The 19,465-nt window shown below is 30.5% G+C and overlaps 1 protein-coding gene and 1 long non-coding RNA gene across 3 annotated transcripts in view; one reads left to right on the plus strand and one right to left on the minus strand.

Moving 5' to 3' along the window:
• LOC146993099 (uncharacterized) overlaps nt 1-10,037 on the plus strand; it is a 319,314-nt gene extending 309,277 nt beyond the window's left edge. The window contains exon 3 of the long non-coding RNA XR_015038380.1: nt 9,350-10,037. This is a non-coding gene — a long non-coding RNA (uncharacterized LOC146993099). The remainder of the gene's footprint in view (nt 1-9,349) is intronic.
• LOC118185645 (uncharacterized) overlaps nt 1-19,041 on the minus strand; it is a 539,917-nt gene extending 520,876 nt beyond the window's left edge. The window contains exon 1 of one of the 2 annotated variants that reach the window (XM_035355535.2): nt 18,939-19,041. In XM_035355535.2, the coding sequence (XP_035211426.1) occupies nt 18,939-18,975 (37 nt within the window). In that variant the 5' untranslated portion in view covers nt 18,976-19,041. The remainder of the gene's footprint in view (nt 1-18,938) is intronic. The other variant, XM_035355536.2, reaches the window with a different exon arrangement.
• Nucleotides 19,042-19,465: the final 424 nt, after the last annotated feature.

Genomic DNA, 19,465 nt, shown 5'->3' on the forward strand with positions numbered 1-19,465 from the left:
AACATATTTGCAATTAAATTATTATGTTTTAGGTTCAGCTAAACTAAGTCACTATTACTAATAGATATTCTTTAAATATTAAATAAGGTAAAAAATGTAGTAACTAAACATTTTAGTCCGCTGCAGTCTTACTCAAATAATCAAAGGCAAAACCCTCATTTTGCTTTTTTATTTATGAAGCAAGACACATTTTAAATGACTGGAAGCTTATGCTCTAATTTATTTCAGAAAACGCAAAATTTAAAAGAGAATACTTTGCAGGCTTCAAAAAGCGCAGTGTGCAGCATAAATTAGTCAATGCTCAATGCGCAAAATAAAATAATTTATTAAAACTGTATTGTAGTAAAGAACAGCATGCTAGAGAAGATTGATATTTTATCAGAACACTATTATGTAGATCTTTAAATGTAGAGTTGTCCACTGATCGAATTGCTGATTATCGCCATCAGTTTTTGAGTATTATAGGCAGAGAATGAGGGGGAAGCAAACTACATGTCTTCTAAAAAAGACTATATGATATTTTCGAATAATGTTTACATATTTTATTTCATATTCCTTTACAGTGCGCAGTAGTATAAAATAGCAGATAACTTTTATAATCTCTCAAGATCAGCCAGAATTCAATACATTTAAGTATAAGAGAGGGGAATAATTAACGCACGTACAAAATTCGATACAGCAAAGTATAAAAGTAAAGAATAAACAAAATAATTAATAAAAACGCAAAGTGTCACACATCTTGTAGCATCTCTTCAGAGGTTGATGCCAGAGAAAAATGCAACATTTGAGTTAAATTTCTAAACTAAATAAGGTACAACGTAACAATGCAAAAATTTTAATTCAAAGCAACAAATTTTTTATGCTTGTGTTTAAATTATCTAATTCTTAAATAATTTAGTACAACAGAAACAGAGCTAAAAATCAAGTATGTGGAGCAAAAATGACTAAATTTGCTTAGTAAACGAATGCAAACAATTTAGTCATGAGATGCAAAATCTTCACTAGAGAAGTAAAATAAAAGCAGAAAACCAATTAGAAAAATAATTAAAAACTGGAGTATAATTATTAAATGAAAGAAACGAGGTTTTGAAAAATGCAGTGATCCCCAAAAAAATCAGAATTATAAGTAGCAAACATTATACAATCCAAAGTTGCCTATACTAATTATAAATTACTCAAAATATAGTTAAGGATAATAAATGCGAGTCATAGTATATTTTAGTTGTTACTGTGAAGTAACCAAAAGATGAAATTTCAGAAAATGTTTTTTATGTAATTATGTTATTACTGTAAAGTAAACAAGAGAGGAAATTTCAGAAACTTTTTAAATAATTAAAGTTTAGAGTCCAAATTTAAGTAATTTCAAATGTAAATGATATACGACAAATGAGGAAGAAATGGAAAGAGTGATAATTTGACTGTGCTGGTTTTACTAACAAGTTTTAAATTTAAGTATTTAAGCAAAATTGTCGAGTCACGTGTTTACGACTGAGAAGAAAATATTTCTTTTGCAATTAAAGAAATTTAAAACGGAGAATGTAATAAAATTTAAATGAGCAGAATTCACATGATAAGGCTATTTAAGATCTCGAAATGAAACAGCTCATTATTTAGTACAAACTAAGAAATTTTATTAAATAATCCTTCAAAAAAGGTACAATATAAAAATGAAATGTAGGAATTAAAACAAAATCTGTTGAAACCAGCCACGACAAAAAAATTCAGTTTACCCTTCCAGTTAAGGCTTCTGTGTACGATTTCGCGTATATGTGGAGTTAAAACTTTAAAAAATTTAAATTGACGGTGTAATTTGGCGACCTGGTTTCACCACCCGCCAACCTATATACATTGGTAAGAGAGATCATATTTTCTGTTCAAACATTCGATAGCGAGTCTTCAATGAATAAGCACAAATTAGGGTCTCTACAACACGTTTTGATGTTCTTAAAATAATGTCTGTCTGTCTGTGTATTTGTCTGTCTATGTGTATGGGCATGATAATGTTTTGTCCACGATTAGTCTTATAACAAGCTACCAAAATTTATATTTTGTAATATGAATATAAGAAGGTTTTCCTGCGAAATTCTAGGTTAATCCATTCTTCACTTTAATACTTTCCGGCAAGCTACCTTTTAAAGTTGGAGTTTTGATTTAAAAAAAAATGGTAGGCAGTCTAATTAGGCCTAGAGGAGTACAAAAGAAAAATTTTTTGAAGATAGCACTTATCTTTTAATTCTGTGGGTGTGCCCAAAGTGGCACACTGATTGAATAGCGCTTCGAAAAGAGGGCTGAAACAAGCATTGTTGTCAATGAACTGACCGATGAGATGCGGAGAAACAAAGAATACAGACTCACAGTTGTCCTAGATTATCGGTGAGCCCGGTCTGGACACACCTAATGTTCGCCGTTTGATTTTAGGCAAGATTTCAAGGTAAAAATTTAAAACTAATATAGAATAAGGAGATTAGCATACAGCCAAAAATAACATAGAAATTTCTTTTCCAACAATTGCTTTTATACCCTAAAAAAATCTGGAAGATTTGTTTGAAAAATGAGGGTCTTAAAAAACTAAGCATGGCTAAAATACATCGACTAGTTTGTGTTGAGCTGCCATCTATTATAAATAAAGAAGGTTCAGAGTAACCTATAGTAACCTATAAATTCTTTCTCATTCAATTTTTCTGTGCGTACAGAAGGAAATTTTTAGGTGTGTCCAGAGCGAATACACTGTGCTGCAAGCAGATAACCGTGAAGACTTTTACCGTAACCAATCTAAGGTCCTTATGCTTCATTTCTAACGTTCAAAGAATTTTTTGTTGCACAACTGATGCTTAACAAAGGATTTTTATTGGAACTGACGTATTACATAGAGCGCGTAATCGCTTACGATAAGTAACAGCAATTTCTACTGCACTCATCTTAAGTAAGGAAATCCTTATTCTATACATTCCTATGGTATAAAACACTTTTTATCAACATACCTAGTTTATGCTTATGATGTCGGTGGCTTATAATCGGTTATAAGGCTTATAATATAAGGTCTCATAAACGGTTTGACGGGCAAAAGCAGCATGAGGGAATATGTGTAATATTTTATCCAATTTTGTAAATTTAATTTAGAAAATTAATTTTGGGCAATTTATTTATTTATTAATTTAATATAAATATTCAGCGAATAAATGTTTCAAATTCTATTGCGGATGCTAAAAGAATAAGAAAGCGGCTGAAAGAAAGATAATGGTATATCATTTATAAGTTCTTCTACAGTTGATTTTGTTTTTAGTCTTTCCTTCAAACCCCTGGAAGGAAAGAAATGTTCATAGCATCAGATAGCAGCGCGAAAGAAGTCATCGAGTTATTAAAGAAAAAGTAACATATCATGGAAATTTACAAATATTTTAATCCAACATATTTTAAATTTTATTTCTTAGAAAGGTTAGAACGATTTGTATTGTAACAACTCATAAAAATTTTCTTCATTTACACCTAAGCACGTAACAAAGTTATACATATAGTGCAAAATAGTGTGACAATAAATTACTTCACATGCATATCACCTTTCATATTAATGGGTTTAGTAGCAATTATGCTTAAATTTTGTTTGTTTTTAATTGATGGTCATTAAACGGATTAGTATTATTGCAAAGCATCAAAATTTCTTATGCCTCTTTATTATTAAATTCTAAGACTATAAGGCATTTCTCCCACTTCCCTAGCGTGCCTTCGTGGTGTAACGGTCGCACGCTGGGCCGGTATTCCAGAGGTCCGTGGTTCGATTCCCGTTGAAGGCAGTTGCGTATTTTTCATCTCTGTGGCTTCCAAAACTTCCTAATGTCTCTACAAGACGTTTTCGGTAAATGTTCGTTTCGAACTAAACTTATGCAAATATTTAGAAATTTAAAATCGAGCATTTCATTTAGTCTAAAATAATTTTGTGTTATTTCATAATTTTAGTCAATAGTTTATCCCATATTTTCTGAGTTAGCAGTACAAATTTATTCCAATTTTAGGACGCAAATACAATGACAAATTACTCTGTGCTTCCAATTTCATATAATTTTAATTGTATTCAATGCATATATGGTATCATAAATTTGTCTGTATGAATTTATTACACATTTAACTATCGTAATAAATAGTATAAATTTTTAATCTAAACATATTTGCATCTAACTAGTATGTGACTGAATGTGACTCCATTTCCTTGTGTAACAAGAAGCTTTACTACCAGTCTGCAGATTCAACGTATATATGATATCATAAACTTATCTGTATGAATTTATTGCATCTTTAACTAACGTAATAAATAGTATAAATTTTTAATCTAAACATATTTGCATCTGACTAGTGTGTGACTGAATGTGACTCCATTTCCTTGTGTAACAAGAAGCTTTACTACCAATCTGCAGATTCAACGTATATATGATATCATAAACTTATCTGTATTAATTTATTGCATCTTTAACTAACGTAATAAAAGGTATAAATTTTTAAACTAAACATATTTGCATCTGACTAGTATGTGACTGAATGTGACTCCATTTCCTTGTGTAACAAGAAGCTTTACTACCAATCTGCAGATTCAACGTATATATGATATCATAAACTTATCTGTATGAATTTATTGCATCTTTAACTAACGTAATAAAAGGTATAAATTTTTAATCTAAACATATTTGCATCTGACTAGTGTGTGACTGAATGTGACTCCATTTCCTTGTGTAACAAGAAGCTTTACTACCAATCTGTAGATCAGATTCCTATGAAAAATCGTATAGGCATTTAAAATCATTAAGAGACCCGTGTCCAGCATTCAGAGCAGCTTTGGTCTCTGGCTAGGCAATAAAAATAGATGTTCGATAAGTTTGTTGTCGCCAAATATCTGAGACAAGTAAGGCATTTGAAAAATCACTTTTCAACGTGTTATGCTTACGGAGTTCGATGTTTCATCAGCTGCTTGCAGCAATCATTTCCCACGGTAAGCAACCTTATTATTGGTAATCTATCTTGAGATATGTAACGTAATGTTATGGAGCTGTTATGGGAATCGAAAAACATCAACCTCATCGAAAATATCTCGATATTGAACTCTAAGAAACGTTCATCGGGATCAGAAATCAGAATCTACTTATTCTTTATGTTTTAGGAAATACATAAATGCATTAATGGTAGCGAAATTTTATCGAATTGAAGTACAGTTTTAGATGATATGAAAACCTCACTTTCATCAAACGGTTTGAAAGTGAGGGTATAAGTAAAATCAACTTCTGGAGAGTTTAAATGATATACCATGACTTGATTTTTCCCTTTAATAATACTATACCTATTTAAGGGGACTCATGCACCTTAAAACCCATAACTCATACAACAAGGTGGTTCGAATATGTGACTGTTGCAAGAATTGGGATAACTTATTTATTTTAAAAACAATTACTACCAACTTTTTACAGCTGACTACATAATATAGCTGCTTTCTGAAATAGTAATCAGAAAGCTTGTGTTGCCACAAATATTTTTATAATTTAATCCGCTTTGTGGCAATATTTTTCGTCATGTTTCCAACTTGCGCGCACGGTTTAAAACATTCTGTTTTATAATTTAATTCCATATTTAATATATAGCTTTTATAAAATTTGGAAACTACTGTGAACCTAAAATTCTAAAAATTTCATGTTAAATTTTTATTTCATTTTGAGTTGAGTTTATAAAATGTATTTTATTAAAAAATTTGTAATGTTTTTGTCCATAAAATTTTTAAATATTAAAATATTCATCAGATTGTTGGTTCAGTTAGAAAATGGTGCCCATATAAAGAACTCCATCTAATTTGTATGTACCATTAACCATTTTTAAAATATCATGCGCGCAAGGTGGAAACACGGCGAAATATTTTGTCACAAAGAGGATTAAATTACAAAAATATGTGTGGCAACACAAACTTTCTGGCTACTAGTTTACAAAGCAGCTATATTATGTAATCAGCTGTAAAAATTTGGAAGTAATTGCTTTTAAAATAAATAAAATATCCCAATTCTTGCAACAGTCACATATTCGAAGATCATGAGAGGTTTAAGGTGTATGAGTCCCCTTAACGGTTGCAATGAATCACAAATACATTCGACGAAATTTCGATTAAATTAAAATGTAAAATTCCGCAATTTTCAAAATAATTCCATAACTCCTTTCATTACATGACTACATAAATATTAATTGCAATTTCATTTAGGTTGACAAAAACGCTTAATGTAAGCTTATTTTTAATGCAATGAAATATTCGCCTTTTCCCTTCCTTTAATATGGTAATCAAATTATTATACGTATAATATTAGTTAATTTAATCTTAATCTCACTAATAATCAGTGCTTTTTTTATGCGCCTCTCCTTTTTAGTGTCTTTCTTGGAAACGTTCGTTAGTACCAATATTATTTCATAAGTACTGCTAAATATTTATTGTAATGGACGGGATTGATGAAAATATTTTATGTGCCTCATTCTGTACTAGTATCTTAAAATATTGTGGAAATATGGGAAGAGGAATTGAAAATGTCAAAAACTGCGAGTTTTGAAAAAGAACAATAGAGGAACTTATTTTGGTTAGCACGAAATATAAAACCTAAATTTTCCTAATTTAGTAACATGAAATCTAGTTTTAGCTTCGTAATTAAAAATTATCATTTAAGTTTAAGATTTCCTGAATCTTAACTTAATGAGATATTAAAAGTTAAATCTGCAAGCTACAGTCTGTACAATAAAACTAAATTGTGTTTTAAAATAGTTTTCATTTATTTAATTTCCCTGAAATTGTAAATTCCCTCTGTAGAATAAAGTTTAACTGTTATTTGCTTGATATAACAAATATATGTTTTCTTACATCGTAAAGGCATCCATTCTATTGGAATAAGAATTAAAAAATAAAATGCAATACCAGACTTCTATAGCTTATTTATCACAGCACTCGGCATTTGCAGATTATTCATAACTGAGATAGATGCCACTTTAGATTAAGAGAGGTTAATGTAAGAGCACTTTGACCAATGAGAATTTAAATGATTCAACACAAATGAGTAGCATTGTAGACGGAGCCCTGATCTGTAACTCGGAAATTTCAGAATTTTTTACAAAAGCTAATTCGAGCTACGAAGCTTAATTCGAGAAACAATTCAATAATGTATTAAAATACCGAACTGAGAATTTTCTGAGATAGATATCACTTAAGATAGAGAAGTGTAAGCGATAATTTGACCAACGGGAATTTACATGATGCACCATTGCAACATGGAGTTACATCACTGAACGTCATAGCTGGCATCATCCGATCTAGCTTCTTCCCTTCTGGACAAGGTCAAGTTTGTCACCCCCAATCACTGAATTGAATGAGAGTTTTCGTCAGAAATTTTTTGCCCCCTTGGAGGCAGCTAGAAAGAGGTCACTGTGGTCACTGTAAGAGACGAACGTACGCAAGAGTTGGTGGAAGAAAAAACTCCGCAAAGCAATGATGATGGGCAAAGCTATTCACCTTCTATCTCAGAAAGGACATTTGAAAGAACATTTTGACTTTTGGATGCCTCAATTGCATAAGATTTCATGCACAATCTCTTCCCTGTATTATATGTCAAGATGCTTCTCTCAACGCCGCCCAGCCCGTATAGTGGTTAGACACTAACTGCTGTACCGATGGGCCCGGATTCGAATTCCGGAGAGGGCAGGAATGTTTGTTGGCGTATAGTGTCCGTGCAGCATGGGGCGCACTCAAAATTCAAAGAATATTTACTAGGTTTGTATTCGCAGTGCAATGGTAGCTTGGAAAAAATAAATGTCGTTAATGGTAAGTTCTGATATCTTTTACATCTTCTTGTGTACTTAAGGATGTAATTAGTTTTCCCAACAGACTGAGTTCATTCATTCGCGATTGTTGTGCTGTAAATTTGCTTTTTTTTTCTTTAATTCCTCGAAAAACAAACTATGACAAACACACATGCGTAGCTTTGTAGGAAAGTACACACATGAGTAACCAGGAAATTTTCAGAAATTTTTATAAAATAAACACTTTACTTTAGATTTTTACTTGAAAGATAGACTAAGATACAGAACGAAGCATTTCGCGAATTTCCAATGCTTTATTAGAAGCAATTCAGCAATGTAATAAAATAACAAAAAAGAAATTTTACTTTTTATCAAGCACAGACTTTAAAAATGCGACGTTTTCTAGTTATAAATATTTGAATACTAATTTAAATAACTCTATTAATGTAAATTATAACTCAAAAATCGCAAACGTAATTTTACGCATTAAAACTTATCATTAAATATGCTTTGTTAACGGCGTAAATACCCGAAGTAGGCATAAGCAAAGCTTCCCGAAGTATTGCTTTCTATATTGCTTCCCGAATTTCTATATTTCTATATTACTTCCCGAAGTATTGCTATAACCCGAAGTATTGCTTTCTGTTCGAAGTTTGCATGCTATTAACAATTAGAATTCACGATTAAGCTGAAATGGAGACTGAACATTCAGTAAATACTTTATTGTATTCAAAATGTTTCGCCTCTGTCGCTCTCTGAGTACATCACTGCCTTAAGTCCAAGATTATCCGATCATTATTAGTATTTTCCAATTTCATTTAATTACAGTTTACACACCCGGAATCCAGTTGCATCTGGAACCTAAATGGGCTCATTTTCCAACTTAACTTTACGCAAATGGACTTCATTTGAGACTCCGAGTCTCCGGTAGGCAAATGCACGTCACAATCCTCATACTTAATTGTTAACTCCCGCCCAAAAGTGGGGAAGCTATAAATAGATTAAATGACATTTGAAATAAAATCATCTAGTAGTTGCTTAGTTTAATGAAGAAGAAACTGTATAGAAACACCTTATCATACAGCTTCTTAAAATAAAATGTCTACCCGATTCTGAATAACAACTCTCGATGATATTTATATTTTAGGAAGAATATAAATAGCAGTGTGATTACGTAGAAGAAATCTGCGTTCCATAAAACGCTATGATGCTTAATAAAGTAGTTTTAACTCTGATAATTGAGCTTTTTATTTCTTATGTTGCGTCTTAGCGTGTGTTTAACTGGCATATTCTTGGAAATGTTACAATCCAGAAGAAATTCTGATAAGTAACTTTCATTTCTCCTACCCTATTAATTACTCGTAGAATATTTGTCATTATTCTGAATGTCATTACATCTATTGGAAAAAAGGAATATATAAAGCAGATGCTTAAATCCTTCATTTTTTCAATCAAGAATTACGTTTATTTCCCCAAAATGTGAAAAGAAATCAAAAATATGTATCTTACATGAAGGATGATTCTTTTTTCCTTTTTTGTATTTCAGCACTTCTTATCTGACATCGTTTACTGTGGAAAAAAATAAGCCTCATTCAATAAATCTCCAAAAAAGTTATCGCAAAGGAAAATTTTATTGTCAGATGAATGAAAGGGAGAAATCATCGAAGTAAGAACGTATTAAATGGGTCAGCGGAAGAAGTTTTGTTGCTCATTTCAGAAGTTAGAACTATTTATTCAAACGCTTAAAAAGTACATTCCTTAGAGTTCAAACTTTGAATCACCGAAACGAATTTCACACGTTGAATTACCCATCTGGAATCGAGAGAGTTTGGGCTCGTAAACTGGAAAGACTGTTACTTAATGAATTCCATTTTGTATGAATAGTTGCTATGTGATATAAATAGTTTCTATGTGATATAAATAGTTTCTATGTGATGATTAGTTTACTTGTGATGATTAATTGTTATCACAAGTAAAACCATATATGTCATACTTTATAGTTCCTTTTATGCATTTAATATTGCGTAATAACTCTTTAAATATGCGATTACTAAACGAATGTGAAAATATGTTAATTGTTATATCTATAATATATGTACGTATACAAATTTGTAAGATCCACGAGTATGGATTATAATGAAGCATGTTATATTCGTAAGTGCTAAAGTGATGAGTACATTTATGTTATTTATTTATTCAGCAGCATCTTTTGCGATATCATAAAAAGTTCTCAATAAAATATTCTGTGTTAAGTGAAAAGGAATAAAATATGAAAGAAAATATTCCAATTTATTATTTAAATATTATGGCATGGGGTTATTCACAATACGCCAGCAATATGCTTGCACTAACAACCTGCATTTGATTCTACATATTCCATCTTCATTCTGTATCAGTAACACGCTTTAAACAAATACATAAAACTTGATACAATTTTTAAATAACACAATTAGTAATATATTTAAAACGCTTAACCCTGACAGGATGACTCTGAATTAAGCAAATCTAGCTTTGTATAATTTTTTTCGCAGCATTTCCTCATTCATTAAATATTAGCAATGCCACTCGCTTGTTAATTTTATGTCCATTTTAAACTTTTTACATCATTGTTTGTTAACTGATCGAGAATAATAGGACAAACTCTAATAATGGAAAGAATTCATCTCTTTCTAAGCTCTCAATATCTGATCGGATCTACAGGAGTAGAATATCAATAATGCTGCATATTAAAAATATAAGAATATCTATTACGACAGAAGAAACTAAGATGATTTTGTTTAATTTAAATCGAATAATACGAGTCATGTCATTTTAGTTTACTGAATGCTTTCTGCGAAGTGAACAGTTAAGGAAAAGGATTTATTATATCTATAAATGGATGCAAGAACATTAATGGAGTTCTAACTTGTATTCGTTTTTCCCTGCTTCATTCATGGAAATAATTATTACGAGTTTCAGCGTTTTTAATATTTCAGGCAATCACACAAATCCCCAAAAAGAACAAAAATAATGACATGCAAAATTTCATTAGTTCAGTACATACAGTGCTATGTACTTATGAGAGCAAAATTTAATGAAATATGTATTTGAAGGATTGCAGCTAGAAATTTTATGCAGCAAAACTGTGTTAATTACAATATCCATTCACAAAATATTTCATTATATTTCTTCGATTTCAAATAACACTTGAAAGCCCCAAATCCGAAACCATGCGTACTATGATAATACATTTCCGTAAGCAGATGTAGGAAATGAAATATAGATTTCGAAATATTAAAAGCTTTATTCCAGTATTATTAAAAATAAATTTAAATCATTTCTATTGTTGAAAACCGACAAAATACGAATCGGTCTACGAACCGCAGACAGTTATTAAGCATGCGATAGATTATACTAATCATTATACTAATCATTTATGTAATATACTCGTATTATGTGCTTTGCCTTGTAATTAATATTCAAACAAAGGGATTTTTAATGCAATCTTTGAATGCAGTCATGCATTATTAAATTCTGTCCTTCATAAGATGCAAATGTATTTCAAAATTTCAAACTGAAGTTTTAAGAGAAATTTATACCCTGCCTTATGTCACCATAGTCTGTGTACAACACAAATTACGTATTCAACTATGGTGTATTTTAAAAGTTTACCGTTAATAAAAATGGGATATGCTCAAACAGATTTTAGTCAGTTATAAAACAGACAGAAGTTTGTATTCATATTTCTTCAACTAACCTCCATTGGTTTTCTTCCAAATACAGTCAAAATTTTGTTGGACAAATATAAATTTGTTATTTCTGAAGTACATTTACTTTGAATATATACCAGCTATAGTCGTAGCTTAAATTATCAGACGATAAATTTTAAAAAAATCAGGATCCATTTATTATTATTCAGGAGAAATAGCAGTTACAAAAATCAGATATCCGGAGTAAATAAAAAGAATTACTAATAACTTTTTGTATGAAGTTTACTGCATCGTGACATTTAAGAAAAAGCCCCGATATTCTTTTTGCGAGTCCCATTATAGCCTCTGGAAAGGCGGAGCTTCCAAGAAACGACGTCAGCCTCGTCAGCCATTCCAGTTCGCTTTAAATATCTCCAGAAGGGCCCACCAGCGGCCGAGCGGTAAAGTCGCTGAACACTGGTAGTTCGGTCCGAGGTTCGAATCCCGCGAACGGGCTGGCTGCATGGGCGTTTTCGTGGTTTTCCCCATGTGTAACGTGTATACGAGCCAGTTTCCCTTAGAAAGTCCTCCACGAAAGGCATCCCTCCCCTTAGGCAGATAGCCCTCGTGTGCTTTGCCATAATTAAATACACCACAACACCTAAATATCTCCAGAACATTCTAAAACTGTACGTGTAGAAAAGACGGGAAAAACAACTTGACTACGGGGCTGTGCATTTAATTCCACTTACTTTCAAATAAGAGACCGTCACATTAAAAATAAAAAGTATTAAATGTATTCTTGACTATGGAATTTTATTATTACATATATATATCATAAGTAAGGTTGTAAGAACAAAATTAAAAAGACCAATTTAGGTCAAAATTTTGCGCATTGTGCTGCAAAATTAAGGAAATTAGAAGATAAATTTTAGTAAGCTCGCCAAAAAGTTACCAAGAGCTGTGGCTCCAAGAAAACTCCAACATAAGCATATTCAGTTGCTATGAAATTGTGAAAGTGGAAAAAAATTGTATATTTACAAGTTAATCTGAGCCAGTAATTGAAAGTAAAGAGGGAGCTAGCCTGCTTTACAGTGTTTTTTGGAAGTTAAGACTAACCTATCGTAAAAGTGGAACTGTAAACAGTATCCGGCAACTCATTACCTGAAGCTTAAAAAACAAAAACAAAAAAAAAAAAATAAATAAACAGAAACATTCTGAAACTTTTTTTCGCTTAAAGCTGCGAAAAAGAAATATTATTATAAGTAAGGTTGTAAGAACAAAACTAAGAAGACCAATTTAGGTCAACATTTTGCTCATTGTGCTGCAAAATTAAGGAAATTAGAAAATAAGTAAGTTTAGTAAGCTCGCCAAAAAGTTACCAAGAGCTGTGGCTCCAAGAAAACTCCAACATATATATATATATATATATATATATTGAAATATACTCTTTTTAATATATGTGGCACTTAAAAATATGCATGTTAAAACATGTGAACATGTCAACCATTTCAGCCATTTTCAAAACGTTTTCAGAGTGTTTTTTTCCTACCTAATAGATTAATAAAAAATTTAATTATGCAAAGATTAGCAAAATACGGTGCCCAAAATCAGACTGTGTAGCTACCAAAATGATTCTCAACAATCTGAGCACAGATGTTGGTCATTGGTACACCAATGTACTAACGGTAACGATATTAAGCATCGGGAAGGAGATTTAAAGCTTATTTCCTGTTATTATTGTCAGTGCAAGACATAAAATGCTTTTCCTCAGAATTAAGGTACTTATAAAATAAATTAAATTTTATTTTTGGGAAATGCGTATGGAACATAAATTATTAATAGGGTTTTTCGGTGCATTACTTTCCATTTTTGAAATTTCTTCTGATATCTCATTTCATAGGAATCAATGATGAATGTATCGTGTTTTGGGACAACATTAGTGGAAATACATATAAATATCAGTTACTGAATATGTATATTGCATTGTTGAAAAATAACTTTTTAAATGTAAACTTTCTATTAAATAATTCGCTAAAACGATTTAAATATAAGAATGCTTTTCTGTCTTACTGCTTTCTCTATCAAAAGCTTCCTTTTATACATTTTTATAATAAAAAATAATAGTGTTTTGATTTGCCTTCAGTATAGTTACAAATAGAAAAGTTTCGTGTCTCTCTTATTTTATAAATTATAATTATATCAGATTTTATGTGATTTGATATATAATGCGTATGTGCATTCAAGAAAAGCTTCAGTTTCAGAAAAACAGTGAAATTTTAAGGAAATTAGAATTTCTCTTACAATAATGTTTTAATATTATTTTCTGATTAATTTCAAGAACATAAAGCAGCCGAATTATAGGAATAGCATTTTAAATTGCAAATATTTCAAAATCTTTTTTGTAAATATTTAGAAATTCTCTTATTTATTTCATCCTTACCCCAACAAAAGAAAAAAAGACCGGAGGTTGAAAATTAGATGTTTTCCAATAAAAATTTCCAAGAAGGACAATAATATTCAAAGAGAGCGAATTTCAATAACCAGGATTTCGTACGAGTCGAATAAAAGACGATTAGTTAAAAAGTAAGTTATTTACTGTCAGTCTACGTTCTTTTCATTATCCTCCTAATTTATGCAGATATATTTTGTTTTCTTCTAAAGATACATCTTCATTTATGACGGAATTTCATCACATTTTTCACCTTCTACAGCACGTAGAAAATATTTATTATTAATGAATAGTATTCCATTAAAAAACCTGAAATCATTCGTTTTAACAATATCGAACTATTTTTACTTGCGTATTGAATCAACATTTAGAATAAAAAGGCGCACGTTTAGTAGTATCAGTCTAGCAATAGGTAGTGTTAATTGTTAGTTGCCTGATGTATTCTATCAAGCTCTCATTTCATTTACTAGCACATTTTGTTATATATTTTTTGTATAAATGCGTTTAAATTTAAGCATAAAACATTTAAACGATTATATAATGGCTATACATTTATGTTAGCCTTTATATAATCGTTATATTGCTAAACTTGTAAGTAGATAATTATACAGTTTAAGGCAATGATTAGTTGCACAACAGAAGTTCCTTTTCCGTGCTATAGATCTCGCACAGCGCAGTGTGGTTTTCACAGCAGTTATTGAAATTATCTGCAAAACCATAAACTTGTAAGTAGATAATTATGCAGTTTTTTAAGGCAATGATTATATGTCCAACAGAAGTTCCTTTCCGTGTTATAGATCTCGAGATGTAATCACAGCTCAGTATGGGTTTCAAAGCAGTTATTGAATTAATCTGCAAAATTATAAACTTGTAAGTAGATAATTATACAGTTTTTAAGGCAATGATTATTTGCCCAACAGAAGTTCCTCTTCCGTGCTATAGATCTCGAGATGTAATCACAGTGCATTGTGGGTTTCAAAGCAAATATTGAATTAATCTGCAAACCTATAGAAGTCACAGTTGTATCATCGATCTAATAGAACACTTTCTGGGTCTTGAATCTGTCAAAGTGAACTTGATGACTTGAAGTTCTTATGAAATGTGACATTTTCATTGTTGGTAAACTAAAAACATTAGAGCCATCTCTACAGGTTTCGGACCGAAAACATACATCTCAAAAACTTATCCATTACTGATGCGGATACGGTAAGAAATTATATGTTTAAACAAATGTTGAGAGAATGTAATCATCATTTTTATGATAAAAATGAAAATAAGAAACATATATTTAAATCTTTAAATCTTTGACCAATTTTGTTTTCATTTTATTTATTATTTGCCTATCTGCTTATAAACATCAAAGCCATTTAAAATTGGATCAAATATTTCGAATATATTAGAACAAAATCTTCGAATTTGGAATTTTTATATGTATTTATTTTATTTTATTAAATATTTCACTTTGGAAATTTTTCATTTGTTATTTTCAAACGCTTTTTATCGGAAAAATGTACGTTGAAATTATCAATTATCAGCAAATGTGACTTTTGCAGAATTAATCTCTGACGGTTTCTTACCCACCTTCTCAAAAACTGTGTTTAACGTTGAATTTAATTCAATTCTAAAATAAATACCTAGAGCTGCTTACGTAAAAAGAATAATTTAATCTGTAGGATAGAAGCCTTCACATTTCTTGTTTATGAAAATAGCTGAAGTTTAATTTTTAACTTTCTTACGCGAGACAACAGAAAACTTCAGGCGGTAAAAGTTTTCGCATCTTTGAAAGCTCATATATATGTCACATTTATTCGGCTCTAAGGCCTGAGAGGCAGGATGGTAGCATTTTCCACATGAGAAGTATTATTCATTTTCTTGTTTTTTTGAAATTCTTAGTTAGCATAACATGTGAATCATTCAGCTCTCCAGTGGATATAATGAGAATCTGTTTCTGAAATGTTTTTTGAAACATTTTTCTGTTTTGAAGTAACTCCTTATTTATTTCCTTGGAGCAGCAGCTTGAAATATTTACCATATTTTATTTGCATTTAACTCTTTCTAGCATTTATATTTTAATGACGAGTTAATTTTATCTCCAGGCGCCTTTAGTGTGTGCGACATAGTTTTTCATAGATAAAAGCAGAGAAGGAAACACTTTTTGCTCATTTGTCTAGGTATGGAACCTAGACCGTGAAAGACATATTAGCGCAGATTTCAGTTATACAAGATATTACTTAATATTTACATTTATATAAAATTTCTAATGCATTTATACAAGAACGCTTGTATTTTATATCTAATTTAAATTTAATTACCTGTGTTTACGTCATTCACTGCATATTTGACGACGTTTCTGTGAACGTAACTATAACTTAAGTTATGCTATAATTTTTGTATTTCTTCTGATTATATTCTTAACACTCTAAAATATTATAAATATCGTATTCATGCAAGAATGATTGCAACCAACAGCGGCTCTATGAATGTATGCTGGTTTAATATTTTAGTTAAAATTTTTGCAGCTTTTTGCGATATGTCACTTTAAAGCTTTATCTGTTTTAGCTTCGTTTATGTTAGAAAACTGAATTCTTGAAGAAGCTGAATGACGAATACTGTAGAAAATAGTCATAAAATTTACTAGATAAAAGTTATAAATGAGTCAAACTTCTTTTAAAACTGAATATATTTTCATATATATTAATTTTTCTAATTAGGTACCTACAAATGTAGATGGATTGCGATAGATAGATCAATAGGTGAGCAGTTTTTTACTTCTATTTGCAGTAAATTAGAGATCTGATTTATTGCAAACGCCAGTTAGTTAGAAAACTCAACTAAGTTACTTGTTTTTAAATATATACTTTTCTGGTCCTTAAAGTTAACGATTTTATAAAGGTACCTTTCTTTTACAAATTTACTTTCAAAAATTATTTTAAAAAATAAAATTAAAGAAAAAATAAACCCAAATTTATATAACTTTTAGAATGTTGACAACTAAATTTTTAGTAATGCATAATATATTCAATGAAAGGACAGAACTTTGAAACAGTATGATGCAGTATAGATAACGTTATTTCGATAATTTCATTTATAAGCTTTAAATTCTTGAGTATCAGTTAAAATTCGAAATTATCGCCTTTAAATTAAGACGATAATAATTTGTTCAATTTCGATTAAAATGGAATTTCAGGTTTAATTAATAAAGAAATATGTTAGTTCATGCATTAGAAACTAAGGTCCATTCGCTTCAAGAAGCATATTTTAATTATTATAAATGTTTTAAAAGTATTAAATGTTTTAGCTTCGTTTATTTTTTATATCTTGCTAAATTAGTAATCAAATTTATTCATTTTATACAATTATAATTATTTTAAATTATTTTATTTATTTTTAATTTATAATAATTGTTTTAATTTAATTTCATTTTAATAATTTGAGTGTTATTACACAGCACTGAAATGTTATTAAGAAATGACTGAATTATTAGTTCTTCTTTTCGCTCATTTCTGCTTACAATTATGTTACGAAAATAGGTCTTGTCTTTCACAAAACTATAATGTAACTAAAATGCATCAGATTTCTTTATTAGTTTCTTTAGTTTTCTATATATTAACAAGATGATGTTTTTTTTCCGTTTCATAGTTTCGCAATTATATCGAAAAGAAGCAAAACATTAAACGCAACGCCCATTTTTCCAAATGCATAGAAACTCATAAAACACTTGATGTACTCATGCATCCACTCAATTACCCTTTAAAAGAACAAAAATGACGCTTTCTCACTCTCGCCATAAATTTATTTTAAGGCTTAAAAAAAGGGAAACCCTTATCGTGTTTTCCATAAAATATGTTTATGTATATAAACTAAGAAAGATAAAAAAAATATTATGAATTAAAATTGCGCTGATTAATTAGTATTGAAAAAAGAAACAGTTATTACGAATTAAAACCATGATGATTAATTACTAGAGATAATAGTCCTAGAAACAAAATATTACTGTGCCATTATATTTTATCCTGGTTTTAGGATAAAATTTCATATTCTCTCCCATTTCTGCAATACAATCCGATTAACTGTCTCTGCTATAAATAACAGTTTCAATTTATGAATTAACCATGTGTGTTTACATAGCTGAAAATCTACGCATTGGCACATTTGTACTGCACTTACATTTATCAACCACTTAGGATATTTTTTTTAATCTGCTTACTAAGAGGCGGATCTTATTTCCTTGAAGAAGTCCAATTATACTGTAACAGGAAAAAAATTACCGTCGGTAGGCACTATTCTATTAAGAATATATACTCACCTAATGCATTAAAACTTACCAAAGGTTTTTCCAGAGAAGTCTGAAAAGCACTGTTAAATTACACATTTCAGTCATTTTGTCATGCATTTCACTTTGAATCTACTCTTCTAAAACATATATGTAGATATAATTCAAACAAGCACAAAATCTCTTACGTGAAACATTGCTTCATTATAATTTTGTTTTAAAATCACCGCATCTAAAACTATATAAATATTTAAATGTTAAAAATATTAAATATTAAAAATATTTTGATGTGTTTCATATTCCTTAGACAGTCATATCCTGCATGATTTTATATTTTATACTAAATAGAATTTATTATCTGCTTTAAAAGCAATTAATATATATTTTTCCTCTATTAAAAAAAATATTAGAGTGAAGTAGAAGATATGTAAACAGTTCGAGAATTAAAGTAATTTATTTGCGTTATATCAGTTATTATTAACGTACGTCTTATGATGCATATTACTTATATTTTTTAGCGCGTCTGCATGAATACTCATTGATTGTCAAAAGTTTGGTTGACGTGCAGCAACACGTTGCTGGTTTCTCTGTTTGCCGCAGACCACGCGTTTCACATTTTTAAATCCTAAGGAAAATGTCGGGTAAAATTTCACGTATCGCCCGAATGAAAAACGGAGCGATTCAATGACAGGGACGTCGACAGGAAAAAGTGTGACGACACAAGGTAAAAAAGTTTTCTTACCTCGTAATAAAGAGGCGAAGATGATCCACTCGAGCATGGTCAATCCAGCGGCTCCGACCCCGCGACTGCCGAGAGCCGTGTTTCCGCCTCTGCTTTAACCGCGTCCGCAGCGCCTCCGTTGCCGGTAGAATAGTGTCCGCTCGGGTATCATGAGCGCGGATTTCAATTGATATTTGACAGCAGGCTAATGATTCTTCCGCAGTCGGTGCATTTTCCGCACAATTAAAAGTGCAGGATTGACCGCACTTCATTAATCCGTGGCTAAAAATAAATATTACCTTGTTTTGTCATCAACGAAATTTTTTGTTTTTTGTTTAAAGACTATACATGCTTGAGCTAAACTTTGAAAACGTTTCATTAATGGTGCAGGCAGTATTGTTATAGATGAGGGAACCTTCCGTGTACTGAAATGAAGAGCTTATTTATTTTTCAAAAAATGCTCCTAACGTTATGAGGTGTTTCTCCCGCCTTTCTAGCGAGACTTCTGGTCGGCATGTTCTGCGCGTAATTGAGAAGTCCGCGGTTCG

This window comes from Stegodyphus dumicola, chromosome X1 (genome assembly GCF_044657685.1).
Source record: "Stegodyphus dumicola isolate Sdum_Otavi_A_Nest chromosome X1, ASM4465768v1".
NCBI lineage: Eukaryota > Metazoa > Arthropoda > Arachnida > Araneae > Eresidae > Stegodyphus > Stegodyphus dumicola.